Source organism: Elgaria multicarinata, chromosome 2 (assembly GCF_023053635.1).
Source record: "Elgaria multicarinata webbii isolate HBS135686 ecotype San Diego chromosome 2, rElgMul1.1.pri, whole genome shotgun sequence".
Classification (NCBI taxonomy): domain Eukaryota; kingdom Metazoa; phylum Chordata; class Lepidosauria; order Squamata; family Anguidae; genus Elgaria; species Elgaria multicarinata.
Genome location: NC_086172.1, coordinates 44596007 through 44608914, shown reverse-complemented (window position 1 = coordinate 44608914; position 12908 = coordinate 44596007). Strand labels below are relative to the sequence as shown.

The 12908-nt window shown below is 42.6% G+C and overlaps 1 protein-coding gene across 3 annotated transcripts in view; it reads right to left on the bottom strand.

The window, feature by feature from the left end:
- Positions 1-8041, bottom strand: part of STK39 (serine/threonine kinase 39) — a 131798-nt gene extending 123757 nt beyond the window's left edge. For 2 of the 3 annotated variants that reach the window (XM_063116430.1, XM_063116431.1), the window contains exon 1: positions 7868-7948. Coding sequence is in view for 1 of the 3 variants with exons in the window: in XM_063116429.1 (XP_062972499.1) it covers positions 7861-8041 (181 nt within the window). In the remaining 2 variants the exon portion in view is untranslated. Of the gene's footprint in view, positions 1-7860 lie in introns of all 3 variants that reach the window. The other variant, XM_063116429.1, reaches the window with a different exon arrangement.
- Positions 8042-12908: the final 4867 nt, after the last annotated feature.

Genomic DNA, 12908 nt, shown 5'->3' with positions numbered 1-12908 from the left:
ATTCTAGGAAGTTTTGCATTTGAAAGTAGAGTGCATTCAGGGCACCTATTATCCCAGGATAGCTGATCCTTTCCCTCAAGCATATGACTGTGTATTCACTTGCCCCTCCAGAGCCAGTTCCATCTGGCTGCAGTTACCTCAGACAATATAATTAGTAAGGATACTGCAGCTGGTTACAGATACAGCTGTCAGGAAGAAGAATCCGGTTGCATTATCCAGTGCCAATCTTCGCAAAGCTAGCATTGTCCAAATCCACACTGACAACAAGTATACTCAAACAAAAGTCTAAGCTTTTGTTAAACAATATTTTAATAGTATTAATTGCTCCATGAAGTATGGGTCCTTGCAAGCTATGTACACCAGTTACACGTACACAAGTTAGGGCCTTCTTGAATCTACAACTTCATTAGATAACACGTCTCTTTTGTTTTACATGCATCTGTCATATGTATGCCAGTAGCAAGTATTCTCCCAAGAGAATCTAGCGATCTGGGAAGAGGGTTATGGTTTATGCATAACAGCTTTTGCTTGCACCAAGATACAAGTAATGCAAGTGATTAAAGCTATATTAAGTTATTTTTCTTTATGTTTAACTAATCCAAGCCTTAAAAACAAAGAAAAAAAGTGCCAATACACACAGGAAAAAAGCCTGAGCCCTGAGAAGATGAAAGGACACTAAACATTAGGCCAAATAAAAAGAAAAGATGCACTATTACAGTAAAACAAGGACAGAAGGACAAACAAAGTAATTCCACTCTGCTTGAATTTTTTAACATTATACTCTGGCGAATTTACTGTAGATTATTTTCATTCAACAAGCAAAGAGGACCAGCACCTGAAAGCTATAAAAGCCTTTCAATCCGAGCTCAAAACTAAAACAAATAGTAGTACAATACAGCTTCAATTAAATTTCATATGAATGTTAATGAAAGATTCCAAAGGAGGAATCAGCCATTCAAACATTATGAAATGCTGTTATAAAATGCCCTGGGGGGGGGGGAAGGGATGGAGAGAAGCTGTGACCGATTTAAGTCCAAAATATTAAACTGTGGTTATATTTCTTCTCAATCAAACTGTCAATGACACAGACATGGTTTTCTTCAAAGCAGAGATCGCCATAAAGGTAGCAACGGAAGGCACAGCACAGCCATGTAGTTTGCTTGGAATAAAGAGCGACCCCCTACTCACATGACCAACTGAGTGGCCAACTCTACCTGTTACCTGACCAGCCTCTCACAACCATTTTCTCTTCCGTGCCACTTCCAGCCAAAGCACTGCTCTTTCCTACAGCCAGAAAAAAAGGATGATGGCAATAGTACATTAGTTGCATCTACACTCCACTTCACAGCCTTGGCCTAACCGGCAAGGAGAACATCAGCCTGAGAACTGGTTACAAAATTATATGCAAGACTAATATTGTAAAAGTGTACAGAAGTATTTGCCAAGCCAGATTATTATTTTAAGACCCTTATCGAAAATTTAGGCCCCAGGGAGCTGGGCCTTTAACAGTGACACCAGCCATGGCAAGATTCACAATGCAACCAGGATGATCAGGGGTCTGGAAACAAAGCCCTATGAAGAGAGACTGAAAGAACTGGGCATGTTTAGCCTGGAGAAGAGAAGATTGAGGGGAGACATGATAGCACTCTTCAAATACTTAAAAGGTTGTCACACAGAGGAGGGCCAGGATCTCTTCTCGATCCTCCCAGAGTGCAGGACACGGAATAACGGGCTCAAGTTAAAGGAAGCCAGATTCCAGCTGGACATCAGGAAAAACTTCCTGACTGTTAGAGCAGTACGACAATGGAACCAGTTACCTAGGAAGGTTGTGGGCTCTCCCACACTAGAGGCATTCAAGAAGCAGCTGGACAAGCATCTGTCAGGGATGCTTTAGGGTGGATTCCTGCACTGAGCAGGGGGTTGGACTCGATGGCCTTGTAGGTCTCTTCCAACTCTGCTGTTCTTTGATTCTATGGTTCTATGCATGTGGATAATTAAACTAACATGCTGCTGTTCTCAGGCCATGGGTGCACATAGCTGCTTCAGTGTAAGTCCTAGACCATTCGCAGAAGTTGTTAAAAAGAAGTGTCATCCTCACTTAAAGGTGAAGAGGCACAGGCTTTCTCAAATGTCTGTTCATGAGATCATTACCAAAACAGATCCTGCCCTTTCTCTTCCCAGGATCCCTCCATCCATTTCAAAGCAACAACTATGTCCTGAAAGCAGAGGATACTGAGACACCTTTATACAATTTCATCATTGAATATAATCCTCCTTTGAGGGAAAACTGGGAAACATATTCTTATCCCACCCCCACTCCAAAAAAAAATATAAACAGCATAGAGTTAAGAAAACCCTCTTGAACAACTTTTGTAGGATCACAGAATGCTGTTTTCCTTTGTTCTCATGTTTATTGCCTCAGAACAACTCCATATGAAGATTGCAGCTTTAAATTAACTGCGAAAATAAAACGGCATTAGTTATTGCCATATGCTTTCCTGCAAACAAGCTGAACATTATCAGGATGTTCACTTGAACTGCATCCTCATAAATAAATTTTTAAAAAGTATCCACATAAGTATTTGCTTAACTTTACCCACATGAGCAGAACTCAGATAAATACAGATGAACATCTGTGTAAAAACTAAACAGCTGTTTCTTGAAGGATGGGAAGCTTAATGACAGTTGTCAAGCATGTAGCTTGGGCTATACTTAAAATCATAACACAGTTGTCAAGAATTAATCTAGTCCCAGCTTGAATGCATGTGGCTAAGAGTACATAGTTACCCCCTCCCTTCCCAAAGTCACTCCTCTGTGTTTAACCAAAACCTAAAATAGAAGACTGCTGTTACCTCCTATTTAAGCTGCAAGTAACCTACCAGTCTGCCAACTGTATTAACAACTCCCTAGGAGACTGCATATTAATCCACGAGAGAAATCACTAACTCTTCAAGTAACTATAGTGAACTACAGACAAGGAGCTAGTACTGTGGGAAACTCCTAGAAAAGAAAACCTGAACAAACAGACCTTCTTCACCTAGCTTCTAAGAGGAAATTTTATAAGTCCCAGTGCTCAATATGTGTCCTTTGATGCAACAGTACAGTATCCCAAAGCACATTTTTGGTAATCCAGGGGATGAGGAGGGTTTTCATGTGGGGTAGAGGGAGGAGTTACAAGATTTCCTAAATTACCTCACCATGATTGAAGCAGAACAAACAGCCAGATTTACAGGAGTCCTGGATGCTGGAAGCCCTACTACTCTCAAATTATGCTGAGCCAGATTCACAAGCACTTTGCATACAAAAAATCTAGGTATTATAACTATGGATTTATTTATTACAGGACTAAATTGTTCAACAGTCATCCAACTCTCTGAGCAGTTCATAACAATTAAAACCATAAAATACAATGTAAGAGGTACTATAAAAGTTTAAAACTACAGTATAAAATAGAAGTAAAAAGCTAAAATAACCCCGGATTTAAAACAGAAACTGACTGTTTTAATACTGGGGAAATAAAGTCTTCAACAGGCATTGGAAAGAGCACAATGTAGGCACCAGGCGAGCCTCTCTGGAAAGCTCATTTCACAACTGGAGTGCCACAACAGAAAAGGCCCTTTTCTTAGTAGCCATGCATTTCCTTTGGCAGGGGCTCCTGGAGAAGGACCAATGAAGTTGATCTTAGGGTCCAAGCAGGTATATATGGAAGGAGACGATGGACTACGGGGCTCCTGGTTTTACAAGTACAAATATATACAATCTCTTGAGCTCTGCTTGGCAGCTTCCAGAAGTCCTCAGGCAGGTATCGGATTGTGGGCCCAGTGATCTGCCCCCACCCCTGTTCCACTGCTTCTCATCTCTCTTCTTCTGGACAAGCGCTAGTAACAGCTGTTGAGACTCTTGAAGTCAACCATGGCAGGGCTACGTGCAATGAACATTCTTGCCTGAAGCAAACTGATCGCCCAGAATAGGTTAAGTCTCACCACCGTAGTAAGTGCATACTGGACACTCTTGGTTAAAGTTAGCAGTATCTAAACTCTTTCAGTCTGATGGCAGAATTCCATTTCACAGAAGAGCTCGGGGGCACATTACTTTCTGAGTTGGGCCTATGTGTAGAGGCAGCACACCAAAAATACCAGCCTATTTTATCTCAAAGTTCTTACTTCCAGTAAATAAGACTTAGGAGAGGCATTTCAGCCTTTCCGAATGGGGATGGGGGAAGAGAGGGTAATTGTACAAATGCCAGTAAAACACCAACCAGTCAGCAGTCAGGAGGAAGGGGCATGGCTATTTGGGGAATCTCAGAAAGCTGCTTTGACACCTGTTTTAAGTACAAGGTATTTATGCACCAATTCAAATGTTGTGTGACCTCCCTGAGGCCACTCTTTAGCTGTAGGCCCCACCACCATCAATGGAAATGAACGAAATGCCAATGGGAAACCCATTACAAGCTATTACATATGGAGAACAAACAAAACCAAAACCAGTATACTAAGTGCCATCTGGATTAGACCTGTAAAAATTAAATACTTTGCTTCTGGCACTTGACTTTGACCTCTCAAATATGCTTCTGTCAGTAATCATGATTGTTACACTAGAATAAAACCATGCTTTTAAGCAACCCCAGAGTTAACCACTCTACCAGGACAAAAGATTTGCCAAACTCACCTCTCAACTACATTTGTGTCTACACGAATAAACTATTTTGTGGCCTGGTCAGTGCAAAGCTAATTCAAAGCAACATTCCTCTGGATTAAATTAAGATCCATCTGAATATCCTTCCAAATGTACAATCTACAGAGATACACGTGATCATTAGTACCAAACATCTTTTTGCATGAGCCAAGATTAAGAATTTCACATGTTCAACTAATGTCAGAAGAAGTTAAGTTTAAAATGACTAGTCAAGGCCCTCATCTTCCTTGTTTGTAAAGCAAGGCATGACATATACAGGGATGGATTAAGGAAAAGACTGAGAGAGAAAGTTTGTTTTAAAAGTTCATTTATAAAGTATCTCTTAAAGAGAGCGCCTGGTTTAAATGAAATCAGATTTGAATACAAAAATCAACATGTTAAAATCTGCACTTGTTATAGCAACCAATTAATATCCATGCTTGTTCAGTCAATCTAAATTAGAAACTTGGATTTAAATCCGCCAGGTTATAAATTAAGTCATCTTGATTTAAGTAATACACTCCATAATTCATTTAGAACTTTGGGACTTAGGCACACAGCTTTTCCGGGATTGAACTTGGGGTATAGTAAGACTTTTGGAAGGATCATTATAAGCGGGGAATTCAGGCTGCAACACTAAACACACTTATAGGGAACAAGGTTCGCTGAACCCAGTAGAACTTACTTCCAAGTAAATATGCTTAGGACTTCTTTGTAAGAAGCAGTTCACTGATCTCTTGCAATAGTGCAATCTCAGTGGCTTCCAGATATACTAGCATAAATGCAAATGGATTGTTAACTCCTAACCTACAGCCTCTGTTCTCTGCCTTACAAGAGACCTGTAAGCCCCAATTAGAGGAACTGACCAATTATTGGCTGGCTTTTATATTTCCCAAGGCAGATCTTCCATTGGGTTCTCGTTCCAGAAACGCTTCTTTGTAAGGCAAGATTTTCAATACAAGGCATGGTTCTAACATAGTTACTCTGCAAGAGATTTCTCTGTGGCCACTGTAAGGCTGAAACCAAAGCAGAAAGGTCTTATCTCATGCTGTCATGTAGAACTAATTTCCCCTTTCTATTTCCTTTTTCCAAAGAATTCCAGCTCGAGGGAAAGTTGCATGTAACTTAAAAGCTGGCATACCACATTTGTTGGTGCTGATGGTATTATTATCTTACCGTCCCTGGAATGTTCTCTTGATGTGTTCACCTTAAAAACAATTATGCTTTTATAAGAATGTTTGTGAGCATCTAATTAACAATAGTGCAATCCTATATGTATCTACTCACTAATAAGCCTTACTGAGTTTAATGGGACTTACTGCCAGGAAAGTGTGTGTATAGGATTGCAGCTTAAGCCTTTAAGAAGCAGGCAAGCCGTTTTTACAAAGTAATTCTGTTATTTCTCCCTTTACAATCCTCCAGCTGCTGTCAATCCACAAGTGCATCTGCAGTATGCCACACTCTGGGAGAGAAATCTCTTGGAGATGTCTGCCAGAGCAGAAAACAGAATAGTTTAGACACCTTGCACGGCATCCTTCATGTTTTAGTGTCATTGTAAGAGGGCAAAGCACAAGGATGACAAAGAGCAAGTTAAAATGCTAAGAAACGGAAGAGGGAGGGAGAGAAGAGATATGGTTTCTCCTTAATAGTTCACAGAATCATAGAATAGCAGAGTTGGAAGGGACCTAAAAGGGCATCGAGTCCATTCTTAGCTTCATGTAGATTCATGTAGGAAAATCTACATGTGCCCAAGTTAATGCAGCGCAAGGAAAGCTGGCTCTTGCTTTTCCCCCTTTATGTCATTTTCGACGTTTCAGCAGTTGGTGGCCATCAATATTAAAACAACTGCAAGATGATCTGGAGACAGTGCTTACCCAACTGGAGTTACTGCTGCTGGATATGGCCTAGCTTACAAAGCCATGGTACTCCTGGATTTAGCCTAGAGTTTCTGCTGTACTTGCAGGTTTTTAGCTGAGTTATCTATACATAATCTAGTGAGCAAACCAAACGACCAAATAACCTCTACCCCCTCCCCTAAGTGGGCTTTTTGTGAGCAGCCTCTCAGGAACATAAAAGAAAATAGCAGGTTGTGCTAACAATACTTCTACATAAAATTAGTGTAGTGGACTAGGCCAAGATCCTTACATTAACCTGGTTAAGGGGGGGGGGGGGCGATGGACCACAACGAAAATGTGAAGCTATAATCGCAACAGCGATGCCATTCGAATAAAAGGAAAGGAAAGAACACTGCCTAAGAAGGAAGGAATATAAAATTATGCCAAAAGGGTGGGGCAGGGATTAAAAGATTTGGGAGAGGGAAAGAAGAGCCGAAACTGAAGTCCGTCGGTAGGAAGATTTGTAGAAAATTGTAAAAAGCAATCTAAAATGGATATACGGTTTTGGGATATATATCAGCGAGACGCTGCAGCTCGACAAGCGATGTAACCGGAGGGGGATGGGGAGCGATTAGGAAAGGCCACCCATTTGTTACATCTCGCCTCTCGGGCGTGATAATAAAAGCGAGGGGTGGGAGCAAGTTGGGCGCCTACGATACTCCAAAAAGACCGGGGGTGGGGAAGTGCTATGGCAATTTCGGGGCGATCTGATTCACGATCGCATAAGCCACAATACTTAGGAGAAAACTCCGATGAGAGAGAGGAGAGAGGCTGAGTTCGGACGACACGCTAATCAACGGTTGTTTCCCATTCTGTTCCTATTACCCCCCTCCCCCAGTTGATTAGAGTGTCGTCCGAACTCAGCCAGAGAGTGCACGGGGAGGGGAGAGCGTGGGGAATACTGGGTGGGTGGGTGGCTTGTGGTGCCGCACCCCGCAAGGCAGGCAGGCAAGGAGCTAGCCCTCAGCATTCTAGAACGACCCCACCCCCGCTTCTCCTCCTCCTTCCAACGAGGTTGCAACGAGGGAGGGGAGAGAGAGAGAGAGAGAAAAGGGTTCTCAGCAGCCGCCGCTAGTGCCTGGAGGAGGAGGAGGAAGTCAAGTTTGCAGCAGCATCAGGCACTGCAGTGCCGGGCGCATCCGCCGCAATGAGAGCCTCCGGGTTTCAGCAGCACCAAACGCCGGTAGGCCCCAAAGCCGGCTGACGAGGCATCCCTGCCTGCCTGCTCTCCCCTTAGTCACCCACCCGCCTCCCACGGCGGCGGGAGCCGCTGCCTCTGTGTGCCACTGACCGATCACCTCCTGCAGTTCATAGGCGTCCCGGCAAATGGGCCAGCCGACGGCTTGGGGTGCCGGAGCGGGAGCGGGCGCAGGAGTCGGAGGCGATGCAGCCGGCGCCGGCTGTGGCGGCGTTGGCAGCGGCGGCTGTGGCGGCTGCTGGACGTGAACCGGCGAGTCGCTCTGCTCCGCCATGATGCTGCTGGAGCGCGCAAGCGGCGACCTTCTTCAAACTTCCCTGCCGGCAGCACCTTTAACCCTCATCTGCAGCTCGCTCATTCCCTCCCTCTCTCCCATCCTGCCCGCCTGCCAGCCACACGGCGGGGGGGGGGGGGCGGGAGGAGGAGGAGGGAGCGCACCGAGGGGCGGAGGCTGAGCTCGGAACTGCCGCTGGCGGCTGCGGCTGCTCCACGCGATGGAAGCAGAAGTAGCCAGACGACCTGAAAATCGCCAATCGATCGACTTGACAGCCCTTGATCATGAGCGAATAGCCACACACGCACACGGCCGGAAAGTCGGGTGTGGAAGACAAGCTTGCGAACTATGCTTGAGGAAGCGCATGGATCACACTTCAAAGGCTTGTAACAGACAGCCCGATCCCCCGGTGCACGTCTACTTACGAGCGAGCCCCAGTGATTCAATGGGTAGTATTATAGAGCCTTGTTTCGGAGTACGCGCCCGAACATTGCGGGAACTGCTTCCGAGCCGGCGTGCGAAGGATTGGGCTGCGTTCAGAGAGATGTGATGGGCATGAAAGGGGGCTTTTTAGAACTCGTTTTGGAGACGAGGAAGCGGGCGCCAGAAACGTGGGGAGCCAAGCTGCCCCTCGCATCCCCTAGGACCTATGCTCAGTATTGCTTAACTGAAATCAAATCAGTTTCTCTTTAATACACGCCTGGATGTTTTTTTTCCTGCTCAGTGTGGGTAACCAATTTCCTTTCAGTGAAGAAAGTAGTGGAGCAGGGAGAGGGGAGTTCTGTTGCTTTCCTGAGCATAAAGAGATTAATCCTACATATATGGTGGAATTAAAATACTCAAAGGCGAGCTGGTCATCCCCTTGGTTCCCACCATCCATCCCTGCTTTGGGCATTTAACTTATGAAAAGATGTCAGTACTATAAAGGCGCAATCCTATGCGCGTTTCGACAGAAAAAAGGCCTACAACTCCCAGCATTCCCCAGCTGGCTTGGGAATGCTGGGAATTGTAGGCCTTTTTTGTCGAAAAGGATTGCGCATAGGATTGTGCCCTAAGTGGTACTTTCTGGACGTTGCTTGTTTGTTTGCAAGTTTTGCAGTGACAATATTACTTATAAATAACTTCTAGGTCAATATCATAATCAACCAGATTACACGGCTGTAGTATGTGCAAGGTTGAAAATTTAGGCCTCACACAAATGCACACAGCATTTGACGGTGTTTCTATAAGTGAGTGAAAACACCTTTTTAGTGTTTTCGCAGTATCGTTTGTGAATGTTGTTAACAGCATCTGGACCGGTTTTTATTTCTACATTCTGTTCAACATAGCTTTTCTATTTAATGTAGAGGTGTGAAGATTTGAAAGTAAATTTTCACGTGGTTTATGAAGTCCTTAAATTCCAGTTGAGATTGCTTTTTCTTTCTCCCTTTGCGTGAATTGTGCCTAGTCTAACGTGGGTGAATCATTATTTTATAAATAGATTTTGAAAAGTGATGGTTTGCATTACATTGTGTTCATTTTCCTCTAAAATCTTCCAGTCTAACCTTTAATTTTTGTGAAAGTTATCTTATCCATCTGTATGTACCCATTCATTCCATCATCGTTTCAGGTTTTCTTTCCCGTAGTTCTCATTTAAATTGATCTGTTAGCAGGTGTGAATTCATTGATATGCTTTACAGTTGGAAAGGTTTTCTGAGAAATTGTCATACGGTAGCCCATAATTTAAATCTAGCCATTGCTCCACTATGACATAACAGTGGAGCAGCAGTCATGTTCACAGGTGTGGGGTTACTATATTAATCACCTTGTAGGCATTAAAAAAAAGACAATGAAATACTGACCTGTAGTGAAGCAGACTCCGGGGTGCAGCCAATATTAGTCCTACTTAGAGTAGTCCCATTGAAATGAATGGGACTTAAGTTAGACTGTTATTGCATACAACCCACTGTAGCAGTATGGGAGTTATGGCAGAAACATGTAACTAGTCCCAGGGCACAGCCCTGGCAATGTAAAAAAAAGGGGGTATTTCTGAGCATATGCAGAGTGCCATCACTTTCCTGATGAGTAATATTTTCAGATTGTTACATATTTAGGAAGTGAAGATTTTTAAGTCAGGGAATGAGCTTCATGCATGCTTCAGCTTCAGCTCTTTGTTTTTAGATGTCATTCAGTGGCGAATGCCTATTTTTTGTGTTCATATTTGTATAAGGAATCGTATAACTTTATTAAAAAACCTTTAATAAAAGACAAGTGAAGTCTTTTAAAGATGTGGTACCCTGTTCTCCTACAATCTGGCTTGATTCACAGCAACCTGTTCCATAACTGGAAATATGAGGTAGGTGGACATATGTACTCTGGCAGACCAATCACATCCTTAGAGAGTTCAGCAATGCCACTTTCTAGGTACCAGCTGTTTCCAATACTGAAGGAAAACACCCGTCCATGCATGTGGCTCAATCCGAGGACTGCATATGTGCTTAGCTATAGTTCACACACAATTCTATATTAACAGGGCCAGATTTAGGTAATGGGAATTACAACGGACAGTGACACAACACACTTGTCTAAAAGTACAATTTGCCACCGTTGTTGTTTTTCTGGCCTGGCTCCTGTGAAATCCCTCTTCCCAAGTTATATCAAGTCCAGTTTTTGAACCCAGCGAAAGTTGTACAGTGCAATCTTCTACAGGTTTACTCAGAAGCAAGTTAAGCATGCATATAATTGCACTGTAAATCTGGCAGAAACAGATACAGTCATTCGGAGCAGCAGAGAAATTATTTGGTGCATCAGTATCTATTTTGTTTTTTGTTTTTTTGCAAGAGCTTTTTCAGGGGAAACTACATTTCCTTTAAGAGCCAGTACCTAGCTATTGCTGTGTTTGTCATCTAGCCCTGAACAAAGGGGCCAAATGTGTGAGAACCAGTCTATTTCCTGTGAGGCGAATGTAGTCTTTCCGTTTGACATCAGCATGTGAGTTTACTTTTCCATATCAGCCCAGGAGATCCGTTTTATGCACACTGAGGACACATTCTTATGTTTAAACAGTTTTTAGGTAGGTGAACATGTGTATCTGCAGTGGTGCCCATGTTCTTCACCTAAGTCATCTTAATTGCTAAGTGATATGCACGGTGCTGTAGCAGTGGTAGGGAAATGACAGGTTTAATCAGCTGAAACAAGTTAGATAAAATCTTTATAGCACTTCTCCAATTACACAAAGGTGTGACAATGATGATAAAAAAGCCGCTTCATGGTTGGGAGTTCTAAAAGTTCTACTGCAGGGTTGCTAATTGTATTTCTGTTTCAATCCGAGTGACAACTTTCTGGTACCCTTTCTCTGCATCACTGAGTTTATAATATCCCCAATAAGGAATATGCCATCATCATAAAAGCTATTGAAAACTGGAATATGTGTGTTTAGTACTCTTTTTCATCCAAACCTTATTCCTTAATTAGATTGTACTTTAGCACATTCATTTATTAAAAGTGTAATATAATCCATGTTCTGAAAGACCTTATGCTTTAATCTTGCTTATTACTGACAGATATTTGAAGGTTATGTCAAAATAATGCTGGGCATCATTTAGGGATCATGAGACTCAACAGCAAATAGAGACACAGATGAGAACAACTGATAATAGAATCCTGGTTCCTAATAAAATAGACTGAGTAGTGGGAAGGCCATGTTAAAACAGTCCCTGTGTATAAGATAAAAAAGATAAATAGAATATGAAAAGGGGGCAGGAGAAATATTTGTCAAGGGTTTGTAAGCTGAAGTCCTTAATGAGAGCATTTTTTTTTTAAAAAAAATTGATCTATACTATTGTAATACCTTTCTTAGGCCAACACAAAAGTCACAAAATATATGCAAGCTTTTGAGTTCTCCAGATCTCTTCATCAGGTAAGACAGTACAAAAAAGCAGATTGTGGGTGGATAGGAGTGGGAACAGGAGAGACGGGAAAGGCTAACAGAGTGCAATGTTTAGAAAGGGGGGGGAAGTACTACAACTCCCATGCTGGCTGGCGAATGCATAGGACTGTGCCCTTAATGTTGAAGTCATGGGCTGGGTTTGGACGACACGCTAATCAACCAGGGAGGGGCGGGTAATAGGAACAAAATAGAAGTCAACCATTGATTAGCATGTTGTCTGAACCCGGCCAGAATGTCTGTCATCATGATTTTCAGCATCAAGTCAGCCTTCTCTCTCCACCCAGCCTTCCCCACTAACCTGCTTTTGTAACATCTTGCCTGATGAACAGATCTGGAGATTTCTAAAGCTTGCATATTTCTGACATTATACTTTATACTTTATACTTTATTTCTGACTTTATACTGTTAGTTTTACCCTACCCAGTGCCTGTTTACCCTACCCTGTGCCTGTTTGCATTCTCTTCCCCTCCTTATTGTTTTATTATGATTTTATTAGAATGTAAGCCTATGCGGCAGGGTCTTGCTATTTACTGTTTTACTCTGTACAGCACCATGTACATTGATGGTGCTATATAAATAAATAATAATAATAATATTTTGATGACTGAGTTGGCCTAGAAACGGTATTACCTAATATAGATTTTGTCAGTTTTCTTTTGGCCAGCAGCACAGCTTTGTTTTTTGTATTTTTGTTGAGGCTTCACAGGCAAGAGAGCTTGTTTAAGAAATCACACTAGTCTTCTTGAATGAAGACTTCTGTGAATTCCACCACACACACACAAGTGCTTCTGTTTCTCTCTGTGTGTATATAAGGTATAAGGCAACCTTAGTTTGAACTGGATATTACTGATACACAGCCTCTGTCCCTTGTGCTCTTAGAGTTATCATCTTCTTTTGCTTGACAGAGACTAGTTTATCACTCTATCAGCTCTATCGCAG